Source organism: Podarcis pityusensis (genome assembly GCF_964106645.2).
Source record: "Podarcis pityusensis genome assembly, chromosome: 17".
NCBI classification, from domain to species: Eukaryota; Metazoa; Chordata; class Lepidosauria; order Squamata; family Lacertidae; genus Podarcis; species Podarcis pityusensis.
This window is the reverse complement of record NC_138042.1, coordinates 8508960-8527501: the sequence shown is the minus strand read 5'-3', so window position 1 is coordinate 8527501 and position 18542 is coordinate 8508960. Positions and strand designations below refer to the sequence as shown.

General features: G+C 43.9%; 1 protein-coding gene across 5 annotated transcripts in view; it reads right to left on the bottom strand.

The window, feature by feature from the left end:
* Positions 1-18542, bottom strand: part of VAV1 (vav guanine nucleotide exchange factor 1) — a 66204-nt gene that overhangs the window by 28490 nt on the left and 19172 nt on the right. For all 5 annotated transcript variants that reach the window (XR_013981005.1, XM_080988098.1, XM_080988097.1 and 2 more), the window contains exons 2-9: positions 17637-17753; positions 13749-13807; positions 10735-10800; positions 10219-10327; positions 8927-9022; positions 8262-8330; positions 2536-2639; positions 1741-1840 (exon numbers count right to left, since the gene is read on the bottom strand). Coding sequence is in view for 4 of the 5 variants with exons in the window: in XM_080988098.1 (XP_080844224.1) it covers positions 1741-1840; positions 2536-2639; positions 8262-8330; positions 8927-9022; positions 10219-10327; positions 10735-10800; positions 13749-13807; positions 17637-17753 (720 nt within the window). In the remaining variant the exon portion in view is untranslated. The remainder of the gene's footprint in view (positions 1-1740; positions 1841-2535; positions 2640-8261; positions 8331-8926; positions 9023-10218; positions 10328-10734; positions 10801-13748; positions 13808-17636; positions 17754-18542) is intronic.

Below are 18542 nucleotides of genomic sequence, written 5' to 3'. Positions count from 1 at the left end.
CCTGGCCCTTATTAGCATTGTGTTTCCTTTACATTGAAATGAGTGGGGTGGAATAATGAAATGAAAACGTAATTCACATAAATTACGGAAGTCTCAATTTTGTCACAGTGGACAGTGGGATGTACAATGTAGTTTTGGCAGAAGATGAGGGGAGGCACCCTCAGCATCAAAGAATATGAAGAAAAACTGCAGAAGGGACTTGGAAAAGATTTAAGAGCCTCGGACAGAAGATCTCCAGGTTAATGAACTATATGGAATGGACGGAAATGACTGGCAGAATCCGAGACCAGGGAGAAGAGATGGTGGTAGAAGATTGGGAAAGTTTAAAGTTTATATATAGAAATATTGTAAATTTAATGAGTGTTAGAAAATTGTTGGAATGAAATTTTATGGCTTTAGCAGAAATGTTATAAGGAGTTAGGTATAAATAAGGATTTCAGTATTAATGGAAAATAAGGTACAAAATATGTTAAGATATTCATAATGATAAAAATAGAGAAAGATGGAAAGGAATTGCTGAAACAAGTAATAGAAGTGGAATACAAAAAGGGAGGTGAGAGGAGGTCGATGAAATATGGGAATGAAAGATAGAGTAATGAAATGGTATGATATATGTTTTTAAATTGTTGTTCTTTTGCTTTGTTTAGTTTAGTGTGTTAAGGTTGTGTTTTGTATTGTATTGTTTTTTCTTTTCTTTCTCTTTTTTTTCCCTTCTCTGCTCTATTTTCTCTTTTTCTTTCGCCTATTTTCTTCTTTCTTCTTTTCTTGTAAGTTTTAAAAGCAATAAAGATTATTAAAAAAAAAAGAAGATGATGAGGGGAGGCAGGACAGAAACTGCACTGAGTGTGACAAACATGGGGTGGAACAGAAAAAGATGCCTTCTTAACATCTGTACTCACTTGCAGGCCTTTTCTTTAGCAAGGGGTCAACAGCCAGCATCCGTAACAAGCCACTGATTTTAGGAGGTCTGCTTTTCAGTTCAATAGGTTAAATGTGGCTTACAAAGAATGGTCTAGAGCCCAGCTTCCAGTTTGCTACCATAGCAAATCAAATGTTAAAACTTAGATATTGTCATTGCATAAAACTTTTGTTTTCATCCATTGCAAAGCTAGGAGCACCTAGAACTACTGAAACCAATGGGCTTAGGTGTACTTAACCAGGGGTACCGACTGTGGCCCCAGGTTGCACCATGATGACATGATGTCATGCCGTGACATCATCATGATGTCACGTTGCGACATCGTCATGATGTCATGTTGCGACACCATGATGGCACCAGAAGTCAGGTTCTGAGGTCTTGCAAGGCTTTGGACAGCATCTCTGAGGACTCAGACATCACTTCCGGTGCTTTTTGAGGCACCGGAAGTTGAGGCGGGGGCACTGCAATGTGGGTGCTGAGCACCCGCAACGAAATTTTTATGGGTGCTCGGGCCCCCCTATAGTTGGTGCCCCTGTGCCTAACTCTGCCCTGGATTGGATTGGCTGTTTTATTATTAGGGTTTCAGTTTTAAGCCGGGTGATTTACAGCACTACATTTTAATACCATTGCGCTGCCCAGTTGTGGCATGTGTCCTATAACGTGAGGTCCCAAACACAGAATACATCACATTATAATACAATTGGAACAGGCTGAGGAAAACAGAAATCTCTACTGCTGGGATCCATGGATAAGAAAGTTTAGCAGCAAGCTGGTATATGGTGGGAGTCCAGCACATGAATGTCAAAGAGCAGTTTCCACACCTCCAGTCTCATGCGTACATCCACACTGGTATTGGCCACCTGGTCTAAGTGCTTTGTGGCGGATTCCACCTGGCTGCAGTACCGACCATAGAGCAAGAACCTGCAGGCAAGCAGAAGAAGCTGGTGTGAATGGAGGTCCAGTGAGCTTTGGACAGACACCTGGTGTCAGGCTTCGGGGAAGTCTATCCCTCCCCTGGTGGCAGCAAGAAGCAGAGAAAAACAAGGAAGAGTTCTTACTAATGAGTTTATTCAATCAACACGGCGAGAGACCAGGAATGCAGTTTGTCTCCCGTTAATGGCGTTGCTCCAACTGAGCTCCTCCCCCTTCCCTTCCTAGCAACTGCAGTTCCCCTTATGGTGGCCGCTTGGGGATAATTGTCTCTTGAGTCCTTTGCTCTTGCACCCTCAATGAACGCCGCGTTCTGGAAGAAGGGGGGTCAGAAATACTCTCCAGTGATAACGTGTCTGTCTCTGTCTCCCCCTTCTCTTCTCCCAACACCTCCCAACTCGTCTGTTCACCAGTCTCTGAGCTGTGACCTTCCTCAAACCACTGCTGTAATTCAACACTGCCTTCTTCTTCTCTGGAAGCTTCAGGAGAAGGGGTTGGGCGATCTCCACCATTCCTCCTCCTCAACCTCTTCCCCTTCACCTGGGCATGAACTGCATCCAAACATTGTTCAGGGGAGGTGCTGCATGGGTTTAGGTTGAAGAATCCAGGACTTACATTTAACCAGGGTTCTGCCTGAGGCCACAATATTATCGGACACACGCAATCATGCTGGGAGGGGGACTCACCTCTCCTTGTACTTGATGAACACCTGGTAGAGGTTCTGAGAGTTGCTAAAAGATAGGGCGCTCTTCAGATCCACGAGAAAGCACCGATGAACTTTCAAAAGTTCCTGATGCAGAAGGGAAACAGAGTATAGAGAAGAATGAGTTAACTAAAGAACAAGGACTCTGTAGGAGAATCTATACTCAAAACAGTGGTCATGGTTTTCAGAGCTCCGGGGAATCACTGCAGACACTCAGGGAACAATGCAGTCTCCAACACCACAGTTGTAGGAGGACTGAACAAGGGAATACAGTCATACCTTGGATCCCAAACGCCTTGTGAGTCGAACGTTCTGGCTCCCAAACGCCACAAACCTGGAAGTGAGAGTTCTGGTTTGCGAACATTCTTTGGAAGCCAAACGTCCAACACTGCTTATGCAGCTTCCGATTGGCTGCAGGAAGCTCCTGCAGCCAATCGGAAGCCACGCCTTAGTTGTCGAACTTTTTCGGAAGTTGAACAGACTTCCGGAACAGATTCTGTTTGACAACCAAGGTACGACTCTAAGAGGTCACTGATTGGGGCCATTCTGGGGTTTTTTGGAACTTGGTGCAAACATTACATTTATTCAGGTTCACGGGGAAACTGCAAAATAATTTAGGAAAGGGTTGCTTCTTCCATTCTTAATGATAAATATTTCTTATAGAGCTGATCCCACTATGATCCATGTGAAAGTTACATAGTCTGCCGCTAAAGCCAGCAATTGCTATGGAAAAGTTTTGTGTGAAACTTTGTAAAGACAAGACTCCAGTTGTTGTTGTTATATATGTTTACCTTTTTGGTGTTGGCCCCAGATTTACAGAACTCCATTCTGTGTGATATTAGGTAGGCTCCAGCCCTCAACACCTTTAAATATGTCTCATACACACACACACACACACACTCTGCTGATTTTTAGTGGGCAGTCTGCAGTTATGGGTTTTTGGGAGGAAAAAGGCACCCGAGACAAAATCAGAGGAACTCCAAAAACAATGAAAACAGAATGAAAGTGATTGATAAGTTGACAAACTTTCACAATGTAAAATGAACACATATATGCAATTATAAGTGATGGCCACTGTTATGTAACAATTGCAGCAACGACAACAATTTCTGCAAGCACTTTCAACGAGGTTTCCTGGATTGCATCCTGTTTCGTGTTTCATCAGATCAAACTGAGTTTCTCACAGATGGCAACTGTAAATCCTATTTTAGCTTCTTGCTTATCTTTTCAAAACTATGTCCATCTTAAAATATAATACCATAAATAACTTTCAAAACTCGTGAAAGATTAAACTCTTGAAGATTCAAAATGTTAGAAAGATTAAAACAAATTCTAAACTATTCCCATGCTGCCCTCACTCGCTGCCTTCTCACCTGTCTGAAGATTTTCTACATTTACTGTCGGAGAAACAGACTGTGTGCGGAAATGGAGGTGTTTTTAAAAGCCAAAACAAAACAAAACTCTGCTTGTCTCCTAGGCTATGCAGTCTCCCCAAACCCTGTGTCATCAACAAACTGGAACCAAGCTATTGGCTACCTCATGCATGCCTGGCTGCGCCTCTGTAGAAAAGGTTGGTGAGCTGTTGGCTGTGGAAGGACAAGGAAACCCAGAGGCAACTGTGACTTGGATAGGATCCCAACATCATGGCTTCCGTCTCTACTGCGTTCAGAAATGATGATCAAGCAGAAAAACTCTTGCCGGAATGAGTGACTTAACTTTACAAGTGAGTCATTCTGGCTGGAGAAGAAACGGCACATATATGCACATACCCTTTTGCATGAAATATTACAGAGGACCTAGCAGAGGAAGGAAGTCTAGGCCACAAGTGAACTCAAATATGTAGCCTTGCAAGATGGAGATGACTGCAGTGAAATAAACAATCTGTCCTGAGGCCACCTGGCTTACAGTCCTGAGGCTACCTGGCTTACAGTAAAGTAGGCAAATATTCATGCTTTTAGGCGCATGCTGCCATCACAGCTAGGTGGGTGTTTTTCAGTTCCAGGGCGTTCCTGGAAAACCAATGCATCTGCACAAGTCCGGCAGACAAGGTAGAAGTGGGAGAGGGGCTGCATTGGTTCAAAGTGAAATGGGCTGCTATCCAGTCACAAAACGATTTTACTTTGTTTAATTAGCGGGATGTGTGTGTTTATAAGAACATCTTATTAAAATTGATTTTAAAAACTTTACTGTTCTCTTTTTCGTGATTGGTCAAAGCACCTTCTTTAGTGTCATCCTGCGCTCTTTATTTGAATGATCTCTTGTCCCAGAATATTCGTGATGACAAATCTTTGTGCAAGCAGATGTGCTATTAGAATGCATGTGTGGTGGAACTAAAATCTTCACTATATATCCAGAAACCGCATTGAAGTATCCTCTGTGATATGTAAGGGGTCCTGTCTCAGATTACATGTTCCTACCTTAGCACTTCTAAAAATACTGGAGTCTGTCTCCCATCACCATAGCAGCCACCACTGCTGGGCTGAATTAGCTCTTTGCAAAATCTTCTGTGAAATGTCCTGACCTGGACCTTTCAGAAGCTTTGGATCAGAACTTAGCTATACCACAGACTTTATACTCCTCTAAATGTTATTACACAGTGCTCAGCAAATGTATAACACCCACCTCCATTGAAAAAGATATTTCAAGAGAAAATATGCATATTAAAATACAAAATTACCTAAGAATTTTGATTACAAAGTACAAAGTTATGTGGGAATGGTAAGGTAAAAGGTATGGTTAAGTCCAGTCAAAGGTGACTATGTGTCGGGCTGGACTGAGGAGGAATGATGGGGACTGGGCGCCCCTTCTCCTGAACCTTCCCAAGAACAGGAGGACTGTATAGATTTAGAACAGTGGTTTGCAGAAGGGCATAGTTCAGAGACTGCAGAGGGGGAAAGCTGGGAAATATTGGGAGAGGAACAGCAGGAGGAAGAAACACTAGGGGAGAGACAGCTGACAGACTTGGTGTCTTTGGACAGCATTCCTGAGCCCCCCTCTCCCAGGACTAGGAGAGTAGGACAGAAAGCTCAGAGGCAGAAAGCCCAGATCAGCTGGCACATGGATGACGGAGGATAAAAGAGATGGAGGGGGCTGGGCTTTACTTGGAGTAATGTCATTACTGAATAGGGACTACATTCCTTTGTCTCTCTCTGTGAATACTGAATAAATTGTGTGGTAAGAACTCTTCTTGTTTATCTGCTTTTTTGGCTGCGCCCGGGGGAGGGATAGGATTCCCTGAACCTCAACATTATGGGGTGTGGCACTTATTTCGCTTCAGGCCAAGGGAGCCGGTGTTTGTCCACAGACAGCTTTCCAGGTCATGTGGCCAGCATGACTAAACTGCTTCTGGCGCAATGGAGCACCGTGACAGAAACCAGCACACAGAAACGCCATTTACCTTCCTGCCACAGCGGTACCTTTTTATCTACTTACACTGGTGTGCTTTCAAACTGCTAGGTTGGCAGGAGCTGGGACAGAGCAATGGGAGCTCACAGATTCGAATTGCCAACCTTCCGACTGGCAAGCCCAGGCTTAGTGGTTTAGACCACGGTGCCACCCGCTGCCCTTGTGTGTGAATGAATGGAACTATGAGTAAAAACATGCAAAAATTACATAGGATGAAAAGAGAAAGATATACCCACTTCTGCAGATGGTGACAGCAGCCACAAAATTAAAAGATGCCTGCTTCTTGGGAGAAAAGGGATGACAAACCTAGACAGCATCTTAAAAAGTAGAGACATCACCCTGCCAACAAAGGTCCGTATAGTTAAAGCTATGGTTTTCCCAGTAGTGATGTATGGAAGTGAAAGCTGGACCATAGAGAAGGCTGATCGCCGAAGAATTGATGCTTTTGAATTATGGTGCTGGAGGAGACTCTTGAGAGTCCCATGGACTACAAGAAGATCAAACCTATCCATTCTGAAGGAAATCAGCCCTGAGTGCTCACTGGAGGGACAGATCCTGAAGCTGAGGCTCCAATACTTTGGCCACCTCATGAGAAGAGAAGACTCCCTGGAAAAGACCCTGATGTTGGGAAAGATGGAGGGCACAAGGAGAAGGGGACGACAGAGGACGAGATGGTTGGACAGTGTTCTCGAAGGTACCAGCATGAGTTTGACCAAACTGCGGGAGGCAGTGGAAGACAGGAGTGCCTGGCGTGCTCTGGTCCATGGGATCACGGAGAATCGGACACAACTAAACGACTAAACAACAACAACAACAAGGTAACCATGGGCTCATCTAGACTTCCTTTCTTGCCATGTTTCTAGGCACAGGCCTGTGCTTTATAGCACTCTGTCTAAGCACTTTTTCTTTTCCCTCAGCACTTTCCCCATGAAAACCTGCTCTTTACTGCGAGCAAACGTCAATCCTCTGAAAACCCAAATTGCCTTTTGTTCCAATTCAGAATTAGGAACATTTTTGTGTGTGTGGAAAGAACCAGGGCAAAAAAGAGGAAGAAGGGAGGGGGCACACAGACACAGAGGTTTAAAGCACGGACCTGTGCCTAGGAAACACGGGGCAAAAGGAAAATGTGGTTAAGACCAGTGAAGGGAAGGACAAGTGTCTGAGGAGTCAGGAGGGAATTAAGAAACTTGTTTTTTATGCCCAGAAAGATGTTAGATTGTTTTTGTATGTCACTACAGCAGCAAGACTTTTACTAGCCAGAAATTGGAAATCGCAAGAGATACCAACAATAGAAGAATGGCAGATGAAGATGGTGGACTTTTTGGAGCTGGCTGACCTGACTGGAAGAATCTGCGACCAGAAAGTAGAGGAATATCAAGAAGATTGGAAGAAATTCAAAGAATATTTAGCCAAATATTGTAATATAATATAATTAGAAATCACTTGGCAGTATCAAATAGGCTTAGGATTAGATTAAGAATGAATTGTAAAGAATTAAGGATAAGAATACCAATAAAAGAGAAGAGGGTAGTAAATTGAAGGATTTAATTTTATAAGAAATATGATTTTGGAGAACTGTTACAAGGTGATACAATGAAATTCAGTTAGGGGGGATTTGAGGAAGTCAGTTAACAATGAAAGTTAAATTAGGTTATAAGTAATAAGTGTTTTTATTTGTCTTTTTTTCTTTTTTGTATTGTAATGTGTTTTCTTTAGTGTGTTTTGCATGTTATTTCTGTTACAAATTTGGAAAATTAATTTAAAAATTTGAAAAAAAGCAACTTGTTTTTTACAATCTGAGCCAGAGAAGAACTGTGGTGTCCCAGACCTCACATAAGTCAGAGAGGTTCACATCCTGAGCCAGGGAATTATGACTTTGGCAGCAACACTACTAAAAGCCACCAAGGCTTTTGTCACAAACTGGTTGCTATGTTAAACCAACCTACCGTATTGCCTCGAATATAAGCCACACCTTTAAAATTCAAGGGGGGGAAAGAAAAAAAGACAACACTTGAATATAAGCCGCTCCCTTAAAATTCTGCAGGCACTCACACCCGTTCCGTTTTACCGTATGTCTTTGTCAGCAGCGATATCGTAAAAGCCGATTTTTGTAAGGTTGTGAATTTAAGCCACACTTTAACTTTTCACGGTCAGAATTTGGAAAAAGTGAGGCTTATATTCAGGTCAATATGGTAATTTTAGCACTTTGACAATGGACAACAGTAACTTGGGGCACTTAATATATCTAGAGCGGCTGGAGGAGTACTTAAAAAAAGCAACGTGCCTGAAAGATTAGATTCTTACCTCAATGTTAATAAAAATATTCTCCAGGTCCTGTGGCTGCAGAAACAGCTGCAGAGGTTTCATGAAATGCTGGAAAGAGCACAACCAGGTTGAAATGATCCAATAACAAGCACAATTCAAGGCAGCAAGATGCACATTGGCTGATGGGGGATGAATATACCATACAGTACTGGGGAGAAATTTATGCATGCCCAGTTTAGCACTATACATGCTGTGAGCAGAGGAAGAAGCCACTGTGAGGAGGGATCCTTCTCTCAGTCTATCAGGCTGAGGGCCACGCTCCCCCTTCTTTGTTGCTACAAACAAAGGGTAGAACTAAGTAATGAAGACATGGTGAGCAGCTGCCGCCAAAAACCTCAGGCCTATTTTAACATCTCCTTCCAACTCCCATAATCACTGGTGCAACTCAGTTTGTGACCTGATGCCATCTGGCTGGGTGAGTTTCTTTGGCCCTGCTCCACGTCACCCACAACCGCTGGCAGGAGCGAGGAAACTCACAGCACGACAACACTGCCTGGTGAGTTGCAAAAAGCAAGAAAGAGGAAGACAACCAGACAGGGAGGTGCTGCTTCTGTGGCCTCGAATAAGGCCTGAATGTGGGGCAAAGAGAAATTCGGCCACCTGAACTGCTGTGAGAAGGGAGGAGGCGGCAGTGGCATAAGTACCTGGTGGATAGATTCTAGTGTGCTTGTGTATTTCTCCTCCGTCTGTTGGATCTCCTGAAGGCAACATTTCCTCTTGTCCAGTTCAGTCATTCGCTGCTGCAAAACATACAACACAGTGGGGAACCATGTTATCAGATGAGTTGCTGTGGGTCAGTGGATGAAGCCTGGGCCCTGGACTCGGGTTCAAATGCATCACTCACTAGGCCGCCCTAATGATGTTAACTATGTTAATGGGTCAGGTGTTAAAAAGGGAGGTTCGCCTGGTGCCTTCATTATATACTTTTAGACGCCAGGTAAAACATTTCTCTTCGACCAGGCCTTGGCTGATTAATATTCTACAGCCTTTTAAATGTGTCTGGGGGAAGAGGGGGTTATTGTTTTGTTGTTTTGGTTTAATTATCTTGTATTTTATTCTGTCAATTGCCCTGAGATCTGCTCTGGAGCCAAGTGAGGATTCCCAGGTAAGATCCTCCCTCTATTGTATGGGCAGGTAATCCCCCCCTACCTGGCCTGATCTCCTTGGCAACGCTTCCCCCAGGTGGGATTGGACAACTGACTGGGGTAGGCGGAGACCTCCAGGTATCCCACCTGAGGGAAGGCAAAGCCAAGCCTATGCTGATGGAGCCGCTCCAGATCCAGGGGCTGCGCACATCCAGGCATAGGTCACCCCCTGTTTTATGCGGGGAGCGGTCATTGTTGTTTTGGTTTAATTATCTTGTATTTTATTCTGTCAATTGCCCTGAGATCTTTTCATGATAAATTTAATAAATCAATAAGAAATAAATAAAACAGGAATAACACTGACTTGTTTGCTTTTAATTTAATCTTTCTAAAATGGCGACCAGGGACTACTCTGCAGGGCTGCTGTGAAGATGAACAAGTTGCAGGTGGTAAAATGCTTGCTGTGTCTGAGAGATAAATCTGATAGATAAATCGGCCTGAAAGCAGACATGAGCGCTGCACCCCATAGTCCAGGCATCCCCAAACTCGGCCCTCCAGCTGTTTCGGGACTACAACTCCCATCATCCCTAGCTAACAGAACCAGTGGTCAGGGATGATGGGAATTGTAGTCCCAAAAAACGGCTGGAGGGCCGAGTTTGGGGATGTCTGCCATAGTCGAATTCGACTGGACTTAACCGTCCAGGGGTCCTTTACCTTCTATACCCACATAAATCATGCAGTGTCTTTCTTTGACAGACTGCACAATGACTTTCTTCTGATGGTGGGTGGAGCCGGAAGCAGTAATTGCGCCTTCCAAGGAATAGATAGTTTACCACCTCCTGGCCACTTACCGGCATGACACTTTGCTCTGACCTCATCAGATCCTCGTAGATGTCATCTCCTTCAGCCTCCTCATTTTCCACACAATCATAGAGGTCATCATCTTCCTCCATGGTGTCACTGGTGGAAAGGGAGAGAGAAAGAACTTTAGCCCTCCCACCCCTGACATGAGAGAAGGTAGATTTTGTTGGAATGAGACCCATGTGGGTTCAGTTGCCATGGGTCACAGGAGTCTGCCTCAAGTCGCTATCTAGACTACCCTCAGTTACTTTCAAAGACCTGTATTCCTGAGAGAAGCTTATTGGCACAATGATTATCATTTTCCCATCAATACTTCTGCGCCTTTAGCAATCGTAGAAGCAGCAGGAATTCAGGAGGGGAAGGTTCTGCCAGCGTACAGTGATAGGAAAAAGATCCACTTGATCATTTTCTGATGTCATGCATTCTTTCAAGGCCCAGGACTCCTTCCAGGGAAAAGCAGCATGAATGATTTACCCCTCCCCTCCCAGAATGGTCTTGCTCCTTACTCAATCTGATCCGATAAGCCACTGTATATATCATCATCAGCGATGCTGTCCTCTGTAGGGAATGGCCTGTAAAATAACAAAGATGGTTTAAGATCAGAATGTAATATCCACAAGCTACTCAAGTACCTGCAACTATATATATGCCTATATAGATATAGCATTTATAGTGGTATCAGAGGATGCTTATTTCAGATGCTGAAGCCCCTTGCTTGGTAACTTCTTTTGGATGAACTTGTCAGTCATCTAAGGGTGACAGATTGTCGGCAAAGTAAAAAGGTAAAGGTAAAGGGACCCCTGACAGTTACGTCCAGCCCCGAACGACTCTGGGGTTACTGTGCTCATCTCGATTTACTGGCCGAGGGAGCTGATGTTTGTCTGCAGACAGTTTTTCCAGGTCATGTGGCTAGCATGACTAAGCTGCTTCTGGCAAAACCAGAGCGGTACCTATTTATCTACTTGCACTTTGACGTGCTTTCAAACTGCTAGGTTGGCAGGAGCAGGGACCGAGCAATGGGAGCTCACCCCGTTGTGGGGATTCGAACCACCAACCTTCTTTGGGATGAACTTATCTGTCATCTAAGGCCAACACATTGTCGGCAAAGTAGCCACTGCCTAAGATTTATTGCGGACTTATCAATAATATTTATTATTTGCAACTTCAGTGGTTGGTCTGTAGTCAAGGAAAATTTAAGGTACAATAAACGTACTGAATGCCGTAAGATTATTTGGCATACAGATAGCTGTGAACATATCTTCTCTTTCTGGCCCAGTTGTCAATAGAACTGGGCTGGAGTAGACCACGAAAAGGTTCATGGCTCCCCTCTTTGGTGAAGCCAAACTGGCACTTTGAGCAAGGCAGGGATGGGGAAAACCGAGAGGGAAATGGTGGTTTAAAACAACAGCAGAGTTTTGAATAAAGCAGGGATGGAGAGACACAGAGGAAATTGGTGGTTTTAAACAACAGCAGTAAAGCAGGAATGGAAATACGCTAGAGAGGAAAAAGTGATTTTAAACAGTAGCAGAGGTATGAGTAGATTAAGAAAGTGTTACAGGAATTCCAAGGTCTCATATATATAAATCATTTGTCCATAAATCTACAAGGCAAATGCTTATGAATAAATGCATAAATCTACAAGGCAAATGTTAGCCGCTCTGAGCCCGGCTTTGGCTGGGGAGGGCAGGATATAAATTATTATTATTATTATTATTATTATTATACATAAGTATATAAACCACGTGTCTGAAATAGTACAGGAGAACAATCCTGAAGTTATTTTGACTCTCCCAAACTATTTTGACTCTCCTAGTGACCTCAAATATTTCTCTGCAAGGAGGAAAGAAATGAAAAAGCCTCTCCATTGTGTTTTGCTTACCTGTCTTAAGGGCGTATGTGTGTATGAATAGGATGAGCCTGTGACCTGGTTTCAGGAATTAAAGTATTTACCATCACAAAAGAATGGGCAGACTGTCCAGGTAATGCAACCAGTCACCATTATCAGGTATCCTGGCAGACAAGATTTCTGCTGTAGACCGCCTCTTTCTGTGATGTATGTATGATGTTTTGGGGGGGTGGTCTGGCTACAGGGTGAGCAACTTCCAAAGTCTATATAAGGGCTTGCTCACCATTGTTCTGGGTCCCTCCTGCCTCTTGCATGTGGTGAGTGGGGACCCTGTTGCAACAATTAATAAAGATCAGGCTTACTAGCTGCCTTGCTTCTCTCAATATTCTCTGGTTGGCCTCTGTTATTTTCTCCTTCCGATAGGAAACCTATGTAAGGACTCTATACAGGCCCTTGGATACCCCATAAGGGAACGGGAGCTGTCTTTTTCTTATAACGAAAGGGATGAGAGGAAGTGGCAGATTAAAACAAGGCTTGCCTGCAGCAAGAAGAAAGTTGGGACGGGCTGTGTATGTTAGGCTTTTTGGTGTTAGTTTCTGTCATACCCATTTCTGCTATTTCTCCTTGTTAAAATTTGTTGGTTATCTTTTTTATATATATATTTTTAAAAAACAACCTTTATTGTCCCTCCACCCCTGATTTACTGAAACCTTTGCCATTGTTAAAAACCACAATTTTCACCTCAATGTTCCTCCACACCTACTCAGATTTCGGCTGTTGTTCGAGTACAGAGAGAAGGTAGGAACAATCAAAACAGTGGTCTGTGTGCAAGGGAGTTGTTTTTTTTAAAAAAGAGATAGGAAAAAGGGGTTGGAGATGACAACTGGGCCGGTGAGTGTGCGTGTGCACAAACGCACAAAGGGGGTTACACCACAGGAGAGAGGAGAAGAGATGGCATGGAAATGGGGGATGATCTGCGTGAAAGGGATTGTTGAGAAAAGCAGGAAGTAATTGTATGGGGTTGAAGAGGAAAACTGGGGTGCGAAAGGGCCTGAAGGGGATGGTGGCTTAATAATTGGACTTACTAGATGTACTTTGTGGGAGGAGGAAGATGCAGGAGGTTACCATGGGGTGTGAAAGGGGGGTCTCACAAAAGAAGGCATGGACATGTGGTGCAGGTGAAAACTAGGGTGCAAAGCAGCACTGCAGAATACAAGAGAGAAGTGGCTTCAGAAACTAGGTTGGGAAGAAGAAGAGAAGAGCTTGGATTTCATATCCCACTTTATCACTACCCGAAGGAGTCTCAAAGCAGCTAACATTCTCCTTTCCCTTCCTCCCCCACAACAAACACTCTGTGAGGTGAGTAGGGCTGAGAGACTTCAAAGAAGTGTGACTAGCCCAAGGTCACCCAGCAGCTGCATGTGGAGGAGCGGGGAAGCGAACCTGGTTCACCAGATTACAAGTCTACCGCTCTTAACCACTACACCACACTGGAAGGCGACATGAGCTTCGCAGTTGCATGGGGTGGGAAGGAGAAACTTGGGGGGGGGGCGTGTTAATGTGAGCAGAGATGGCAGGGGAGTAGAGTGAGCAAAGGCGCAGCCCCTAGTTTTACAACAGTTTCACAAAATGCCACATCCGTGTGAGACACGCATGAAAGCCAACTGCACTTACACGAACCCTTTGTTCTGAGCAACCTGTGTCCACGAAAGTATTGATAAGGTGTCAATCACCTACGTGGAAGAAGAGAGGGAGAGAGAGGAAAAGAGAGGTGTGTGGTCAGCAACATTGGACTTAATCTATGGATACTTGATTACAGTGGTACCTTGGGTTAAGTACTTAATTCGTTCCGGAGGTCCGTTGTTAACCTGAAACTGTTCTTAACCTGAAGCACCACTTTAGCTAACGGGGCCTCCTGCTGTCGCCGTGCCGCCGGAGAATGATTTCTGTTCTTATCCTGAAGCAAAGTTCTTAACCTGAAGCACTATTTCTGGGTTAGCGGAGTCTGTAACCTGAAGCGTACGTAACCTGAAGTGTATGTAACCCAAGGTACCACTGTATTGACTTTAAAACATTAATATTCCACAATGTTTTGTAGAGCCAAGGCAGCTTTTGTTGAAATGTGAAAAAGCAGAGCCAGTAATAACAACATACAGCAAAACAATAAAACCCGATGAAATAAACAGAAATTCAAGTTCATCCGAGAGACAGTCCCCAGTGTCCAGCCAGGGCATGCAGAGCCAGCCAGTGGAGATGGGGGAAATGGCACAAGATGAAGAGAGCTTTACTCAGTAGCCTGGGCTCAGGGAATGCTACTTTGCAGCTGGTTGTCCAGTTCTGGATTTCTTTTTAGAAACACTTCTAAAGCCTTTACAACGTAGAAAATAACTAAAAGGAAGAACACGATCTAATTGTTAATTGTTGTAGTGTATCACATTGTACTGTTAACATTATTTAGCTGACATGTTGCATAAACGCCAATGAAGTTAGTCTATGTTTCCAGAATGTTTGCATATAAATTAAGCCTTTCCTGTTACCTTGACTATAATTACTTAAGGTACAATTGTTCCATTTTAATTTAACAGAAAACATTCCGATAAGGCTACTTAGGAGATGTCATGCTTGCTGTATTTGGGGGTGGGGTGGAAGTAAGAGCTGCTTTAATTCCAGGGTTGCCATAGGTCCTCTTTTTCCACGATATGCCCTCTTTTTCATGATAAGCATCATCATAGAGATCCATTGTTAAACGTAGAAGTTGGCAAATGTGTCCTCTTTGTTGCTCTTCAAAATATGGCAACCCTAATCCGCAGACATATAAATATACTCAGAGACTATTAAGATGACGGACAATGCCGGTTTCCTCAGTTTCCAGACGCCCCTTAAATAATAATTTCCAGAATAGTAGCAAACTGTTCCCTGGGGAGAGGGATTGACCGTTAAACCACTTTTGAGAATTGTAGCTCTGTGAGGGGAATAAGCACCCTCTCAGCACCCTTAACAAACTACAGTTTCCAGGAGTCTTTGGGGGAAGCCATGACTTATTAAAGTGGTTTGATACTTTTAAAAGCATTTGGGGCCTCTGTTGTTTCCATTATTGCTACTGAGAACTGATGCAGCATGGTGACTCAGTATGTGAGAAGGGAATCCCCCACTTCAAATTTTACCTCTGACTAAGCCATGAATTCACAGGGCAAGCGATCAGCCTCAGCTCTCAACACTATTGACAAGTCTTACAGGGCTGTTTAAAGAATTGCTAAGATAATGTGTGTGGAGTGCTTAAAATATTTAAGAAAATCACTATATAAAGGGGCACAATCCAACCAAAATTAACCACTTTTAAGTCCTGTTAAACTGGAGACTGAGGTCCAGCGCCGAGGGCCTTCTGGTGGTTCCCTCGCTGCGAGAAGCCAAGTTACAGGGAACCAGGCAGAGGGCCTTCTCGGTAGTGGCACCCGCTGTGGAACGCCCTCCCACCAGATGTCAAAGAGAAAAATAACTACCAAACTTTTAGAAGACATCTAAAGGCAGCCCTGTTTAGGGAAGCTTTTAATGTTTAATAGGTTATTGTATTTTAGTGTTTTGTTGGAAGCCGCTCAGAGTGGCTGCTCCCCTTACCTCAGCATCTGCCACCTGAGGCAGCTGCTTCCCTCTGCTTCCCTCTGTCTCATCATAGGGCATAAGATAAGCTACATTAGCACATCTAAATTGGATGACCATCATACCCCCCTACACGTCTCATTCTATGATCCTTCCATTCATTTCACTCAATCTTTCCACGCTTTTCTCTGCAGCCAGGCAAACATTTAGCTAAGAATGGAAACCTTAGAATCATAGAGTTGGAACCTTGCGCTAGCATTTTAAAATAAACCTTTGGCTTAAAGGAAACCCTTTGCAGCAAGATTGCACGTGTTACAGGCTTCCTCCTCTAGAACATGCCCACTGCAACTCGCCTGCATGGTTTGGCTGCTGCATTTCATATCCTGTTGTGGGCAAGCGCCTGCTTGCTTTCTGGCCTACTGAGCAGAGAGCGGGAGGTCAGGGAATGTTGTTTACATGCTGTCAGGCAGCTCCCAAAGCTTTGGTGTGAATACAGCAGCTCCCTCCTTCAGAGGCAATGCTGCGCTCAGGGCGATTTTGCACTGAGGCTGACAACTCAAGACGTTTTGCTGCCTCAGAGATTGTGAATGATCACGCAGCTGCTTGGAATGATAAAATGTGGGCAGCAGATACAGTAAATGAGAATATCTGCCTGCCTGAAAGGTCTGGTAGACACACCTGTAGGGAGGACTCAAGCAGTGGTTTAAACCACAAGTTCCTTCTTCCTTATGTATGTTCCCTTTTGTAAAAAGGTGCTTAAAACTCATTCCCACAACACTTGGGGGACGCCACCTCCCTCTTTCTCTTCTGGCTCCACCCTTGAGGCATTAGACATGGCCAGCACCTGCCCCCTGGCTGGCAAAGCTGCCATCTTCTGCCCCATAGAACATCCTTGTCTTGAGGTTAAAGCTTCAAGTGATGTCGAAACTCTAGTTAATAATAATTTATAATAACAACAACAACAACTTATTATTTATACCCCGCCCATCTGGCTGGGTTTCCACAGCCACTCTGGGCAGCTTCCAACCGAATATTAAAAACAATACAGCATCAGACATGAAAAACTTCCCTAAACATGGCCGCCTTCAGTTGTCTTTTAAAAGTAACATAGTTGTTTATTGCCTTGACATCTGATGGGAGGGCGTTCCACAGGGCAGGCGCCACCACCGAGAAGGCCCTCTGCCTGGTTCCCTGTAACCTCGCAGCGAGGGAACCGCCAGAAGGCCCTCGGCGCTGGACCTCAGCATCCGGGCTGGATGATGGGGTGGAGACGCTCCTTCAGGTATACAGGACCAAGACCCAATGCAAATGTGACTGCAGGTGTTATTGCAAACAAGGAAGCGGTCATGACCTCTGAACTTGGGCTTATTTGTTCCCTAATATAAATCACTTATTTGTTATCAAAACCACAAAGTATGGCAAATGATCATTATTGATAAATACGGATAAATAGCACGTTTCCATTATTTTGGCTGTTTCCTGACAGTTGCACTCACTGAGCACTGCAGCACCAGCTGCTAAGGGATTTTTGACAGAGTCGGAAGTGGGGCTTGGCTTGGGAATGGGGGTGTCTGCATTTCCTCAGGACTCCTGTACATTCAAGTGTTTTAAGAGGAATGGAATATTTTGGTGTTTGCTTGAAGAACCACAAAAAAGAACATGAGTTTTGGGCAGCTTGCATATCCATAGTTTTTCTGTGCAAGCATGTGATCTGTTTAGAGCATGCACATTTTATGTGTCATGTTACAGCTGATTAATATATTTACATGTATCAGTTTGCTAATATGTATTGCACATGGAGACTATTGGCTATTGTGGCTATAAAGCTACATTTTTGAGTTGCATATTATATGTATGAAACAGATTTGTATCACATTCACAGGCTACCTTGACTCCTTTGAAGACAATAATAAAGTGCCTACGAAAACTGTATTTTTGTGAAGAAGGCAGATGAAGCAATCAAACCTTTGCAAAATCCCTGACGTCAAACAAGTCGAAGACCTCAAACAAGTCACTCTTGCGCAGACCAAACTTCTCACAGCATGCAGCAAGGAAGGTTCGGATGTTCTTGAGGCACAGGAACTGGAAGGAGAGCACAGAGAAGGAACATAAGCTGAGAATGAGACTCAGCAACACGACCACCATGGCTCAACATAGTGCAAAACATGCAGCGTATTCAGTTCTATCACTGCCTTCTAGTTCCCCCTGGATTCTGCTAGGTTATCCCTAACTCTAAGCAAGGCTGCCAAGGGGGTGTGTGACCAACAGCAGATCTACCTGCTCTAAGGGATTCCCCAGCCCTATTATTATTCTAATTCTTACTATGATGTAACCAGTACCAACAGGTTTCCTTCTAGCACTTTGCATGCACATTAATCTGCTAGGTAAAGGTAAAGGGACCCCTGACCATTAGGTCCAGTCGTGACCGACTCTGGGGTTGCAGCACTCATCTCACTTTATTGGCCGAGGGAGCCGACGTACAGCTTCCAGGTCACGTGGCCAGCATGACTAAGCCGCTTCTGGCAAACCAGAGCAGCGCACGGAAACGCCGTTTACCTTCCCGCCGGAGTGGTACCTATTTATCTACTTGCACTTTGATGTGCTTTCAAACTGCTAGGTTGGCAGGAGACAACCATTAATCTGCTACATATTTAAAAAAACATATATTTTGCTTTGTTTTAAACATCTTTATTGAAAGTTCAAAAAGTATATAATTATATGTACACTAAACATGCTGATATGTAAATAAAAGAGAGAAAAAGAAAAAGAGAAACAAAACCCGTGTAGAATAGAAAATAAAGGGGGGAGGGAAGAAAACACAAAACTGTATATTTTACAAGCTTGTTATTGTATTTCACTAGATCTTAACCT